Genomic DNA, 14,116 nt, shown 5'->3' with positions numbered 1-14,116 from the left:
CCAGCAGGACCAGCCTATTCAAGGCGGCCCTTTGAGTTGTCTCCATGGTCACCGAGTCTGGAATTCTTTAAACTCTTGCTGTCATAGCACTCTGAGGGGGAAGAAGTAGGAATTTTCCCGAGCAAGTGGAGGCCAGAACAAATTATGCTTAAGTAATAGTAATTATACCCCTCCCCCCCAGTCAGGGACAGAAAGCTAGGACCTAGAGTGTGTAATTTACTCACTATTGGAAAACTTGTGTCTCCTGTCATTAGAGCTTCAGGACCTGAGCCAAAGGCTTGCTGGCCTATCAGAATAAAGGTTATTACTTTAGTGCCTAAAGTGTCCAATGAAGAGTATGCTTCTTAGGTGAGGGAATTTGCCTAACCTAGGGCTGTTTCCTTAACCCCCAACATTAGGCATGTTTGTGTTCTTAGCAAGTACGTCCTAGGTCCCGGGGCTAGAAATGAGAGTCGCCTTCACTGACAACAGAAGCGCCAGGAGGACACCAGGACACTCCTTGCCTGGAAATGGTTCGTTCGGTCCGAATCTTGGATGTAGGGCGGAGGGATGCTGAATATGGAAGCTGCCGTGGGAACCGGCCTTCCAGGGCAGCTGACTTTGCAGCTGAGTCTCCTCTGGCTCCGGGTCCGATTGGGTGGTGCTGGGTCCACAGGCAGAACCACGGTCCTGTCCGTTGCTGAGCGCTCCGTGTTGCGGCGTATCGGGTCAGTGGGACGCCCGCAGCCTTTCCTGCAGTCTGGGCGGTGTCGCCAGAAGGCTGTGCGGAACCAGCCTGGGAGTTGGACCCGGGCTCAGGTGCGGGTAGGTGGAGGTGGAGTTGCTTAGATGGTGAAGGTTAGGACACTGGTTCTGTAGCTGCTTTGTCCTTCCCCTAAAATCTCGCCACGCTACTTGCAGTGTCCCAGAGCATCAGTGACTCTCAAAGAAGAAAGAAAGGAAAGAAAAAAAAAGAAAGGAGGGAGGGAGGGAAGGAAGGAAGGAAGGAAGGAAGGAAGGAAGGAAGGAAAAGAAAGACAAGAAAAGGAGGCAGACTCATCTCAACTGACAGAGACCGATTTTTTGGAGCATCGAGTGGCACCAATCTTTCCGGAACAAAGATTGGATGCCCTTAGAACAGTGGTTCTCAACCTTCCTAATGCTGCAGCCCTTTAATAGGGTTCCTCATGTTGTGGTGACCGCCCCTCCCCCACACACACCATAAAACTATTTTCGCTGCTACTTCATTACAGTAATTTTGCAACTGTTATGGCTCCTAAGGTAAATATCTGATATGCAGGACATCTGATAGGGAACCCCTGCGCCATTGGACCCCTAGGGGTCCTGACTAAGGTTGAGAAAGGCTGCCTGAGAGAATGTGGGGAACATGTATATACACAAAAGTAGCTACCAGAAAGTTAGAGATATTTTTCTTTCTGGTTTGACTGGGAGCAGAGGGAGTTGTTTTCTACAAAGATATATTGTATCTGCAGGACAAGAGGAATGGTCAAGACAGGGTTGAACAATTCTTTATGGCTAGGGGCTATTGGTCAGCACAGCCTGTCTCAGTTACTCATGGCCAGAGACTTTTACCCACCCAAAGAGCAGCTACATTTAAAATGGGAAAACCAAACCTTTGTAGACTCTTGAATTTTGCCTTCCCTTCTGTAATGACTAGATGCAGGATGGCTTAGAGTCATGGCTCTAATCTTTGTTATTGGTTGGTTGGTTGGTTTCTCCAGACAGAGTTTCTCTGTGTAGCCCTGGCTGTCCTGAAACCTGTGTTGTAGACTTGGCTGGCCTAGGTCTCAGATATCTGCCTTCCTCTGCTTCCCAAAGCTGGATTTAAAGGGGTACACCGCCATACCCTGCTCCTGGGCTCTCGTCTTTGTCAACCCCACTACTCTTTCACACTGCCAGTTCTTAGGTTAGGTCTGGGGACACCGAATATTCCTGCACCCGTCCTAAACCTTTTTGAGCAGGTAAATTCCCTCACTCCTCCAGAGCTGAAGGTTGTTTCTCCCTTCAGGACTTCAACATGGCTGCCTGTGGCAGATTCCAAAAAAAAAAAAAAAAAAAAAAAAAAGTCTCTCCTCAGCTCCCTTTCTGCCAAACCTATAACTGCTCCTTTGTGTTCTTGAACTTGGCATCCCAACCTGTGTCCCAAGTCAGGTCCAGCCAATAAAAAGAACCAAGTTATTAGCAAAAAGCAGAAAAGACACATTCAGTGTTTGTGAATAAAACGGTTGCAGTAAACAAACCAGAATAGCTGCTCTGTGGGGGAAAGAGGGAAATGTTTATTACAAACTGCCCAGGCGGAAAAGCAGAGAGAACCTAAGAGGGGGGATAGTTCCACAGTTTTAAGGGAAGAAGTGTCTGGGGGGAGGGGAGCCCCTGAGCTGGGATAGGCTGCTTCCAAAGGTATAACAGGTATCTGTGTGTAGGAATAGGCGGAGCCTAGAGGCGAGCATAGACGTTGGTATGCTAAGAGTCACCGAAGTCGTATGTGAATGGAAGAGCCATAGGTCCTTGTTGCCAGCCGTAATGAGGATTTCAAGTTTAAGCAGGTGAGAACTCTTTTCTCAAGTTTCCGAGGGAATGTTGGCTTTTGTCTAAATGCCAAGCTTTGGGAAAGCAAATTTCATAGGACTAGTCAATATGCACATTGGGAGAGGAGCAGAGAGGTCTAGCGAGGCCCCTAAGTCTGTCTTCAGGGCCCTGAAGTGAGAAAGTTTAAAGAGGACCAAGGACATACATGTGTAAGCAGTGCAAGTCAAGGTGAGGTTCTGCCCTCTGCTCACCCACCAGTGCTGGGCTTTAATCTCTCCCTGGCAGGGGTTCCGATAACGTGTTAGGAGAGTGTGAAATCCCTTTCTGAGGGAGAAGCTTCCCTCTCTGACTGGCACCTCTTCCTTCTTTCAACTTGAGATTCCTGAGAAAACTCCCATGGAGGTAGGGTGTCCATTGTTTCAGAGTCAGGCAGGTTACAGTCAGAATTTATTGACCACTCATATTCACCAGCATTTGGTGGTGTTGGTAATTTACCAAATAAGCCTGACTTTGCTTTCCACCTGGGCAGTGGCAATCCAAGTGCTTTTATTCCAATCTTTTAACTTGTTTGTGTTTTGAGACTGAGTCTCACAATGTAGTGTTGCCTGGTCTGGAACTCACTATAGAGACCAGACTGACTTGAACCTTAAAGATCTGCCAGCCTGACCTTCAGAGTACTGGGCTAAAAGCTATGTGCCACCATGCTTGGCCTTTTGTCCTAAATTTGTTGTTGTTATTTGTTTGTTTGTTTTAAGACAGCATCCACTCATTATGTGCCGCTTGCTGTCCTGCTACTCCCTATGTAGGTAGAGGAGGCTGGCATTGAACTCACAGGGCTGCCTGGCGGGCTCTCCCTCCCAAGTGCTGGGGTGAAAGACGTGCACAGCCACACCTGGCCCTTTTATCCCAGTTTGAATCACTAACACTAACCAGCAGATCACACATTGGCAGTTCACACAGGGACAGACAGCTCAGGTCACAGAATGGCTAGGAAATGGTTAAGAGGCTGCAGGGACCAGAGTCTGTGCTGAAGTCCCAGGTGGAGAGCTGAGGGAGGCCTAAGGGGAAGTCTGGAGGGACCAGAATTCTCATCAGTGCAGGTGTGGAGGTGTCAATTGTCCACTGGGAGGGCAGGCTGTGGGATGGGGAGTTTGAAGTGGGCTAAGTGTTGGCCATGAAGAAGTTGCTGGAGCAAGGTTGGGTTGGGGGACATGGTTAGCAAGGAGTTGAGAAGTTTTCTGGCCTTTGACAACTGACCCTGTCCTGACTCAGGCCTGCCACACTTTGGTGTTTTACAGTCTCAAGTTAGGGGGTTCCATCTGTTTCTGGATCAAAAGGGCCTGTGTCTGGCAGTTCTTGTATGATTTGGTATATTTTCTGGCGTTGTTACTTATTGGTGTAGTTAATGTCTCTTGGCGTGCTGGCAGATGGTGGGTGTTTGCCTAGGTAAACAAGCTGTTCTTCTATAAAGGTCCCTCTTTCCGGGCTCTGGTATTCTGTGTGTCACAAATCAGGTCAAGATTGCAGGCCCTGTCACTAAGGTGTTATTCAGCACTGCAGTAACCAAGAGCAGTCCCCGCCCACTTCCCTCCTTGTCTCTAGGAGAGTCACTGATTCAAGGACTGCTTCCTCTAAATTCTGTGATTTGCCCTTGGGCCCAGAATTATCAGGACTGGGAATAAATCTCTGACGTTCCCAGTGTTTCTGATGTTGCCAGACTCACTGAAAAGGGATGGGTGAGTGGACTTGACCTCTGTCATAACTGTCACTGTCCTTGAAGTCTTTCCAACTCTTGTTTTAAAAAGCAAGTTTGTGATGGAGCTAGGTCATGATGACGTGTGGAAGGAGAGTTACAGTAAGGAGTAGGCCCCAGTAGGTCTGCAAGCTTCTCTACAGTTTGACTGAAGAGGGCTGCCCTCTCTTAGGGAGGGGAAAGCAGAGCTAAGTATGGGAAAACAGAAGGAAGGAGAAGGGGAGGGTGTCGCAGTAAGTGGCTAGATCAGACAGCAGTTTTCTCTGAGGTTATCCTGTCTTTGGGGTTACAGTGAGGAATGGGCAACTCTGGGATCAGAGTGAGTATTGGTCAGCAGTCACTGGCATGAAGAGGACAAAAGGAAATCTACTTAAGTATTGTCTGTCTTCTGTTGAGTTCAGTGTTTATTATTGAAGGTAAAAGTTTGGATTTCCAAAGGGAGTGAAAACAAAATTATTAGGGTGTTTGCAATGTTTGTTGTTCCACATTACAAGCACAGTGAGGCAAATAATAACACGTGGAGTTGACACCTGTAGGGGTTCTGGTATTTGAACCTGGGTCCTCCAGAAGAGCAGCAAGCCCTCTTAACCATTTTCAGCCCAAAGATCTCTCTCTTAGAACAGTGATTTCTCTTTGTTAAGGGCGCAAAACCCTTTGTTTTTCCCAACAACACTGGGAGGAGAGCAAGCACAACCCCTCTGTTTCTCTTTCCCTGCTGGTCTCTGAGTTAGACTGAGTTAGTCAGGGGAGTAACTTATTATCCAACTTTAGAGATACCTTCGCTTCTTGTCTATAATCACTTCCCGTGATCCTTTTGGAATATCCTTTTTTCCCCCTTCTTGTAACGATTTTTTTCAATTTAAGGCTGAGTCTCAAACTCACTGCACAGCTGTCCACTATTCCTGAACATGGGGGATGCCCTGTAGTAAGTACTTCAACCCAGAGTTGCTCTGTTGGAAATAGGCAGCTTTCCCTCTCCTAGCTGCCTGGTTAGGAGTGGGACATCGTACCCACTTCTTCCCCATGCTGTAATCTTTCCTGACTTGGTCTTTTGTATGCTGTCAGTCTCTCTGAGTTCTTATGTGCATCAGTCCTGTTGTGTTTGGCGGATGTCGGTCCCTTGGAGTCACTCACTACCCTTGGCTCTTAAAAAAATTTTTTTTCCACCAACATAGATCTCTAAGTCTTGAGAAGGAGGGATTTGAGTCCGTGTTCTTGGTGTGATTTTTATTGTTTTGTTTGGTTTTGATATTTTTTTCCCGTTTTTGTTTAAAAGAGAGAGAGACAGATTTAAAGCTGGAGGGATAGGGAAGTGGAGATGACCCAGGAAGAAGGGTGGGGAGGGAAAAAGAATATGGTCAAAATATTTTGTATGAAAAATTAAAAGAATTATTTTTATTTGTGTGTATGTTTGTCATGTGTATGTGTGCCTGTCCACGTGTCTGCCTGCACATGTGTGTGGGAACCCAAGAAGGTCAGAAGAGGGCCTTTTTGGATGCCTATCATTAGAGTTGGTGCTGGAAAATCAATCTGGTGTGTTAGAAAAGCAGCAAGTGCTTTTAACCAACAAGCCGTGTCCTCCATCCCTGAAATATTATTGTTCTTTTTTTTTTAAAGATTTATTTATTTATTATGTATACAGTATTTTTTCAGTACTCTGCCTACAGGCCAGAAGAGGGCACCAGATCTCATTACAGATGGTTGTGAGCCACCATGTGGTTGCTGGGAATTGAACTCAGGACCTTTGGAAGAGCAGACAGTGCTCTTAACCACTGAGCCATCTCTCCAGCCCATTATTGTTCTTTTTTAAGATTTATTTTTGTCTGTTTGTTTGTTAGTGTGTGTGTGTGTGTGTGTGTGTGTGTGTGTGTGTGGCTTTTCAAGACAGGGTTTCCCTGTAATGGCCTTGGCTATCCTGTAACTCACTTTGTAGACTAGCTTTGCCTCGAATTCACAGAGCTCCATCTGCCTCTGTCTCCTCCTTATTGCTGGGTTTAAAGGTATGTGCTACCACGCCCAGCGATTTATTTTAACTTTTAATGACATATATGTTTGTATCTTTGTGTGAGCATGTGCAGATGAGTGTGGGTGCCCAGAGAGGAACAGGCATTTTATTCCTTTGGAGCTGGAGTTATAGGCAGTTGTGAGTTGCCTAATATGGGTGCAGGAATTGCACGGGTCCTTCGGTAGAGCAACAGGGCTTCTTGTCCAATGGGCTCTCCCTCCAGCTCCTATTTGTCCTCTTTTGTACCTGTAAAACAGCAATTTTAAAAATGCTTTAAAATATTTTGCTTTCTTTGTGGGTGCTACCTGTATAAATGTGTTTGCGGCACATGGTGTTTGCAACCCTCTTGGCGCCAGGAGAGGGCGCTGGAGAGGGCATTGAAATGGCGCTGGGTGCTGTGAGTGCTGGGAAAGGACGCGGATCCACTGGAAGGGCAGTCCGTGCTCCTAACCATGCTGGGAAAGGACGCAGATCCGCAGATCCGCTGGAAGGGCAGCCCGGGCTCCTAACCATGCTGGGAAAGGATGCAGATCCACTGGAAGGGCAGCCCGGGCTCTTAACCACGGAGCCCCTCGCCAGCCCCTTGCCGCTTTTTTGCATTGCAAAGAATGTTATGTTTTTTAAAATTTTAATGGTGGTTATATTCAGCTCCTCCTGGTGTAGCTTATTCTTAATCAGCACGTTGACTGATACCATAGTATCTATTGATTCTGACTCTGGGAAACTAGGAGACGACATATATAATAAACATATATATATAATTATAGTAAACTTAGTCATATGTATTCACCTTTTTTTTTCCTTGTTTGTTTGTTTTTCAAGACAGGGATTCTCAGTGTTAACAGCCTTGGCTGTCCTGGAGCTCACCTTGTAGACCAGGCTGGCCTCAAACTCACAGAGATCTAACTACCAAGGGCTGGGATTAAAGGTGTTAGCCACTACTGCCTGGTCGAGTATTTTGCTTTAATATGTGTTCCAGAAATTTTAGAGATGACGTGTTGCCATGTTGATGAATCTAAGAGGTGCCATCATTCCTTGTTTTGTTATACATCAATTTTCTCAAATAAAAATGATGTCATGGGCCAGTGAGATGGCTCGGTTGGTTGGCAAATTGGCACACCTGAGAAAATAGGAATCTCAGCTGAGGAATTGGCTCCACCAATTTGGCCTGTGCACATGTCTTCAGGGCATTTCCATGATTGTTAATTGATGTAGGAGGGCCTGCTCCAATGTGGGTGTTGCCATCCCAGATCAATGGGGCCTGACTTGTACAGGGAGGATAGCCCAGCAAGCCAGTGAGCAGTGTTCATCTCTGCTCTCTGCCTCAGTTCTTGCCTTCGCGTTCCTTCCTTGAGCCTTCTGCCTTGGCTTCCCTCAATGACTGATTGTGAACTGTAATCCATAATATCGCTTTCCTGCACAAGTTGCAGTTGGTCATGGTGATGTAGCAACAAAAAGTAAAATAAGTCACTAATAAATGAATTACTTGTCAGGGGGCCTATTGGGTGTTTGACTAGGGATGAACCAAAGAACCCAGCTATATACTTTGTAATCCTGGCTTTTAGTTTAGTGCAAAGACAGACCATGTATTTAGGTTCCTAACTAGGTTCTAGTTGTAAGAAGTATTAACTAGAGGCCTGCTGAGGTGGCTCAGCAGGGAAAGGCACCTGCTATGCAACCCTGATGGGCAGAACCCTTGCTAAGATGGGAAGAGAGAACCAAGTCCCACAGTTGTTGCTGATCTTCACTAGAGCACTGTGGTGTGCTCACGCTCGCTACACTCACGCTCACCACGCACACGATCGCCACGGTCACGCTCTCCAAGCACAGTACACCAAGTCAAGGTTTTAGAAAGATGTACAGATACTGTCCACCAAATCAAGTGATGTATCCTCTTCATCTAGAGAGGATGCTGGGTTTTAAACAAATTGCATTCCTCTGACAATCCTGTGAAATTGTTGCTAGACTCTTAGGGAGAAGATGGTGTTGTTTTTAACTTGGGGTACAGTTGCCATCTACTATTTGAGAAATCTCCCTAATTCTTCACAGCTATGGAGGAGGGGTCATTCGAGATCTCACTTCCCATTCACTGGGAGAATTGTTTTGTCCAGCATTTCAAAGCACACACATTTTTTAAAAATTCATCATTTATTTATATTTTATTTATTTATTTAGTTAGTTAGTTAGTTGGTTGGTTGGTTAGTTAGTTATTTGCGGCAGGGTTTCTCTGTGTAGCCCTGGCTGTCCTGGAACTCCCTCTGTAGACCAGGCCGGCATCAAACTCAGAGCTCCACCTGCCCCTGCTTTCCCAAGTGCTGGTATTAAAGGTGTATGCCACCACCACCTAACAAGCACACACATTCTAAGGACAGTTGCTATCGAGTCCCTGGTGAGTAGTAGACAATCAGATTTTGTGATGAGCGCTGTTAGGAAGATGCAGGACAGAAAGAGAAACTAGCAAGATTATCTGCACAGAGCTCGCACTGTCCTGATGTTTCCTTCCCAGAAGGCTCCAGTTTACGTGCAGCATTTGTGTCTGGGGAATCTTAGTCTGTGTGAGCAGTACAGTGATGACCAAGACAACTTGGACACTTGTGGAACACAGTGTCATGTCAACTTCTTATTAATCCTGTGTGCATCTCCAGTATCATGAGACTGACTGTCCTGGAAATGTATGTGTGTGCTTTTAGGAGCCAGTGACCTTTGAAGATGTGACTGTGAAGTTCACCCGGGAGGAGTGGGCTCTGCTGGATCCATCCCAGAAGAAGCTGTACAAAGATGTGATGCAGGACACCTTGAGGAACCTGGCTTCTCTAGGTACACCTGAGCATTGCCTTTCCTAGTCCATCACAGGACAAGTGTGTCTAGTTTATCCGTGCTGATGTATGAACTGGATTATGGAAGGGGGATGGGGTGAATGTGTCAGATGGGATCACTTATGCCTTCAATTTAGCTGTTGTCTAATTTTTTTTCTGTTATTAATTCTTAACAATTTCTCTTGTTCTACATTTTAGGAAACAAGTCGGAAAACCAGAAGGTTGTAAATGAGTATGAAAATCTCTGCAGAAAATTAAGGTAATTTGTTTCCCAAACCACATTTTATAGTTCTGTTGTGATAGAACATTTTATGAAGAAGTAAAAGATGTATGTGATATCCAGCATCAAACTAATTTTGTCTCAGGAAATTTTTTCCAAAAAATTAAAATGTTAACACATTTTAATCAGCAATAGTCCACAGCACACATTCTAATTTTGAGAACTAGAATATGAGGCTGTCACGTGTGATGTGCTGTCATAGTTCATACACTTGATGCCATACCCAGCGTCTTAGTTTGGTTTTGAATTGCTGGGATGAAGACTATGAACCTAAGCAACTTGGAGTGGAAATGGTGAATTTTACCTTGCAGTTTGAAGTCCATGATCAAGGGATATCAGGGCATAAAGTCAAGCAGGAAGTCTGGGCATGACCTGAAGGCAGAGGCCGTGGAGGAATGCTGATTGCTGTCTTGCTCAGTTTGTTTTCTCATACACTTCCTGACCCCTTTCCCAGGAGTGGCACTGCCCACGGTGACCTACACACCTTCACACTGATCATCAATTAAGAAAATGTTCCACGGGCTTGCTTACAGGCCAGTTCGATGGGGACATTTTCTCAACTAAAGTTCCCTAGGTTTTGTCAAGTTGACAAAATACTAACCGGCAAAATGTAGCCAGAGACTGTGTGTTCATGTCCCAGCTGCCCAGACCCAAATACTCACAGAGAAACTAAATTAATTAAAACACTGTTTGGCCTATTAGCTCAGGCTTCTTATTAACTAACTCTTACATCTTAAATTAACCATTTCTATTAATCTGTGTATCAGCACGAGGCTGTGGCTTACTGGTAAGGATCCAGCGTATGTCTCCTTTGACAGCTACATGGAGTCTCTCATACTCTGCCTGCTCTCTATGTCTCTGCCACCCTGGCTGTATTCACCCTGCTATTGGTCAAAACAGCTTCTTTATTAGCCAATGGTAATAAAACATATTCATAGCATAAGAGGGGAATCCCACATCAGGAAAATTGACTCCTTGTCTTCATTACACACAAAGACCTCAGTGTTAAACCGTAACCTGCCCTTTATGTTTGTTCACAAGATGTCATGATAATATTGATGTCACAATTTAAAACATAAAAGACAGTCTTAATAAATGTCAACAGTTTAAGTCCAAGTTCTCCTTAAAAATTCAGCGTTTCTTACAAAAGTCGAAATTTACCAAACTGTGGGCCCCTACAATATCCAAAAACATTTAATCAGCTACATACTTTTTTACTCTAGGAGGAAAGAACCAGGGCATCGTCAAAATCAAGGCAAATCAAAACAAATTTCCAGCAGTATAACAATCAGTGTGCCACATCCCGGACTGAAACACCAGCTCCGTTACTGGCAACACAAATAGATCGTCTGTCAGACTCAGGCCAGTTCCACATTATCACGTATTGTCCTGAATGGTTGTCCCACCCTACTGGTATCACCAATATGCTAAGGAGTCCACTGTCCCTGAGGCCCCACCTTTTCCTATGTAGACAGAGCAAAGGCTTCTATTTGGCTTATATGTCCTGATCATAGTCCTTCATTAAGGGATGTAAAAGCAGGAGCTCAGGGCAGGGCAGGGGCCCAGAGACAGGGACTGAGACAGAAACCATGGAGGAAACTCCTTCCTCACTTGCTCTCTAGGGCTTGCTCAGACTGTTTCCTTTCCTTTTCTTTCTTTTTCTTTCTGTTTTCTTATATAATCAGGACCACCTGGTGCCTGGGGCCAATACCACCCGCAGTTGGCAAGTCTTTCCCACAATGATGATTGATCACGAAAATGCCCCCACAATTTTGCCTAAAGACAATCTAATGAAGACATTTTCTCAGCTGAGATTTCTCCTCATTGATGATTCTACACTGTGTTAAGTTGACAGAAAACTAAGCAGGGAACACTTTAGCATTTCAAATGGGATACAGAGGGACCAAAAGATTCCCTTGCCAGTATTAGGGATGGCCATGCAATCACAATGGCCTGAGTTCAATTGCCAGAACCCGTATAAAGTGACACATATCTGTAATCCCTATACTTCTAAGTACTTCTAAGAGAGCCCCTGCTTCAATGACATGGAAAGAAACAGTACTACTGAAAGATGCCGTGAGCTCCTCCCTCGTGCTATAGCACACATGCATATCCACAAACACAATAAATGTACACGTTGTTCATACTTAATGTTGTATTGATTTATCCCCCAGTCATGGAGCCAAGTGAGGAATAGCTAATTGTCAGTTTATTTCATGCACATGCAAGTATTTAAAAAGAAAAAAAAGATGATTTTGACTGATACCATTGCACATCCAAAACATGCATAAGATTTGGACTGAAATTTGTATTGAAATGCTATGTAAATATTTAATGTTCTCAAGAAAACATACTCCACCATTCATCAATAGCATTGTTTCTGCTATAGCTGTCCTCAAGTGGTCTCTTAAAGCATTGCAGTCCAAACATGTAACAGGCGATTTCTCAGCATGAAGCCAGCATTGTTTCCCTCAGTCGTTAGTAAACAAAGTCTTAGTCATGTGCTCTTCACCTGTTTTGCAGCAGTCAACTGGAAGAGAAATTCCGTGACTATAAAGAAAATCTTCAGTATCCAGAAATCTTCAGCTGTATTCCAGAGTCTTCTGTGAACCTGAAATCTTGTCCAGGACTTGCCACATGTGAAAAGAATGTGTGTGGAGAAAGAAGCATTGGTCGTCCATCTCTAGATGTGCCCCTGAACCATCAGGAAGGACAGAAACCTCATGAAGACCAGGACTATGGACAGAAGTTGTATAAGGGGTTTGAAGGCAGCTCCAGCTCTCCTCTGTCCCTTCAGACACATAAACGTGCTCACACTGGAGGGAAACCTTCTAAAAATAAGAACTGCAAAGAAGACCTTCTTTGTCTCCAATCTGGTCAAAGGAATGAAGAACAAGCCCATGCAAAAATATCTTACGCTCGCAAGCAATGTGGGAAAGCCTTCACCCATCCCAACCCTTTACAAAGACATGTGAAGATTCACAGTGTTAAGAAGCCCTACATGTGTGAACTGTGTGGGAAAGGCTTTGCTCGGTTAGGTAACCTTTTAAGACATCAGACCACTGACACGGGTGAGAATCCTTTTCTGCCTAATCATTATGGGAGAACTTTTCCTCGTTCTGCTTGCCTTCGAAGACGTATGGGAATTCGCAGTGGTGACAAACCCTATGTGTGTGATCACTGTGGGAAAACTTTCCTTGATTCTACTTACTTTCGAATACATAGGAGGATTCACACTGGTGTAAAACCATATGTCTGTCAGCAATGCGGGAAAGCCTTCACTGCTTCTCGTTACCTTAAGTCACATGAACTCACTCACACTCGGGAAAAATCTCACGTGTGTGAGCAGTGTGGAAATTCCTTTACATTTTGGTATCAATTCCAGAAGCATAAAGTAATTCACAGTGGTGTGAATCCCTATGTTTGTAAACAGTGTGGGAAGGGCTTTACCTATTCCAGTTCCCTAAAAACACATGAAAGAATTCACACTGGTCAGAAGCCCTATGTGTGTGAGCACTGTGGGAAAACCTTTGGTAGTTCTGGAAACCTTAAAAGACATGGAAGTACCCACACTGGAGAGAGACTGTATGTATGCCAGCAATGTGGGAAATCTTTCAATAATCACAGTTCCTTTCAGTTCCATAAAAGAATGCATGCTGGGGATAACCCCTACAAGTGTAAGCAGTGTGGGAAGGATTTAGCGTCTTCATCTTCCCTCCAGAGCCATGAAAGGAATCACTCTGGAGAGAAGCCCTTTGTGTGTTTGCAATGTGGGAAAGGTTTTAGCTCTGACAGCTCTCTTCGAAAACATAAAATAATGCACAGTGAGGAAAAGCCCCATGTATGCAAGCAGTGTGGGAAAGCTTTTCGGCGCTTCTTTGAGGTTCGAGTGCATGAGCGAATCCACAGCAGCGAGAGACCCTATCGGTGTGAGACGTGTGGTAGAGGCTTTTCCAGTGCAACTCATTTGCGAAGACACACACCAATTCATGGCAGAACAAATAAAGATGCTTGTAAATAGCACGAGAAAGTCTTCTCTTGCTTAGCTCTCACAGAAATCAAACAACATGAAACAGTTTGTGCTATCAGTGTGGGAAAATGCCAAACAATTTCTAGAGAAGCTATTCTTTTGAATCAATATGGCTTTAGTTCTAGAAGTTCCCTTCAAATACATGGATGTAGACACACTGGAGAAAAGCTGCAAGGAACGTGACAAAGTCTAATGTGTTCTTTTCATTTTGGAGAAGATGCAAAATAGCTCACACTGGAAAAAAAAACCTTATGCACACAATGTAGACAGCCTTTAGTTCTTAAGGGGCCCTCAAAACACATTGTAGTAGTCATTTTGGAGCGAAACCCTTCATGTATAATGTAATGGCTTAAATAAGAATGTTCCAGACATGTTTATATATTTGAATGCTCAAGTACCAGGGAGTGGCACTGTTGGAAAGAATTAGAAGATGTAGCCTTGTTGGAGTAGATGTGAACTTTTTAGAGGAAGTGTGACACTGGAGGTGGACTCTGAGGTTTCAAAAGCCAATGCCAGATCCACTCACTCTTGCTCTGCACCTATGGTTCAGGATGTGGCTCCCAGCTACTGCCCAAGTACCATGTCCCAGCCGTGATAACAATGGACTAAGTCTCTGAAGCTGTAAGCAAACCCCCAATTAAATGATTTCTCTTATAAGACTTGCCTTTGTCATGATGTCTCTTCACAGCAATAGAACAGTGAG

The 14,116-nt window shown here is 44.6% G+C and overlaps 1 protein-coding gene across 3 annotated transcripts; it reads left to right on the top strand.

Annotated features, from left to right (window-relative positions):
- Window positions 1-253: 253 nt before the first annotated feature.
- On the top strand, window positions 254-14,072 carry LOC125404136 (uncharacterized). 3 transcript variants are annotated; one of them, XM_087907200.1, is made up of 5 exons: window positions 254-512; window positions 2,424-2,546; window positions 8,978-9,104; window positions 9,302-9,362; window positions 11,907-14,072. In XM_087907200.1, the coding sequence occupies exons 3-5, from the start codon at window positions 9,071-9,073 to the stop codon at window positions 13,402-13,404; spliced, it is 1,593 nt and encodes a 530-aa protein (XP_087763326.1). In that variant the 5' UTR covers window positions 254-512; window positions 2,424-2,546; window positions 8,978-9,070; the 3' UTR covers window positions 13,405-14,072. The 3 variants fall into 3 exon arrangements, with proteins under 3 accessions (XP_087763326.1, XP_087763325.1, XP_087763324.1); XM_087907199.1 differs by lacking the exon at window positions 2,424-2,546 and having other exon boundaries at window positions 257-512; XM_087907198.1 differs by lacking the exons at window positions 254-512; window positions 2,424-2,546 and adding an exon at window positions 519-798.
- The last annotated feature ends 44 nt before the right edge of the window (window positions 14,073-14,116 follow it).

Source organism: Myodes glareolus, chromosome 6 (assembly GCF_982192425.1).
Source record: "Myodes glareolus chromosome 6, mMyoGla1.1, whole genome shotgun sequence".
Classification (NCBI taxonomy): domain Eukaryota; kingdom Metazoa; phylum Chordata; class Mammalia; order Rodentia; family Cricetidae; genus Myodes; species Myodes glareolus.
Note: the sequence above shows the minus strand (reverse complement) of the source record. Positions and strands in the feature narration are given on the sequence as shown.

Bases quoted from the DNA above. Each gene is read 5' to 3' on its own strand.
- LOC125404136 (XM_087907198.1), top strand. From the start codon at position 550: ATGCTGAATATGGAAGCTGCCGTGGGAACCGGCCTTCCAGGGCAGCTG. The intron at 799-8,977 runs GTGCGGGTAGGT...GTGTGCTTTTAG, and splicing joins GGAGTTGGACCCGGGCTCAG to GAGCCAGTGACCTTTGAAGA. The intron at 9,105-9,301 runs GTACACCTGAGC...TCTACATTTTAG, and splicing joins GAGGAACCTGGCTTCTCTAG to GAAACAAGTCGGAAAACCAG.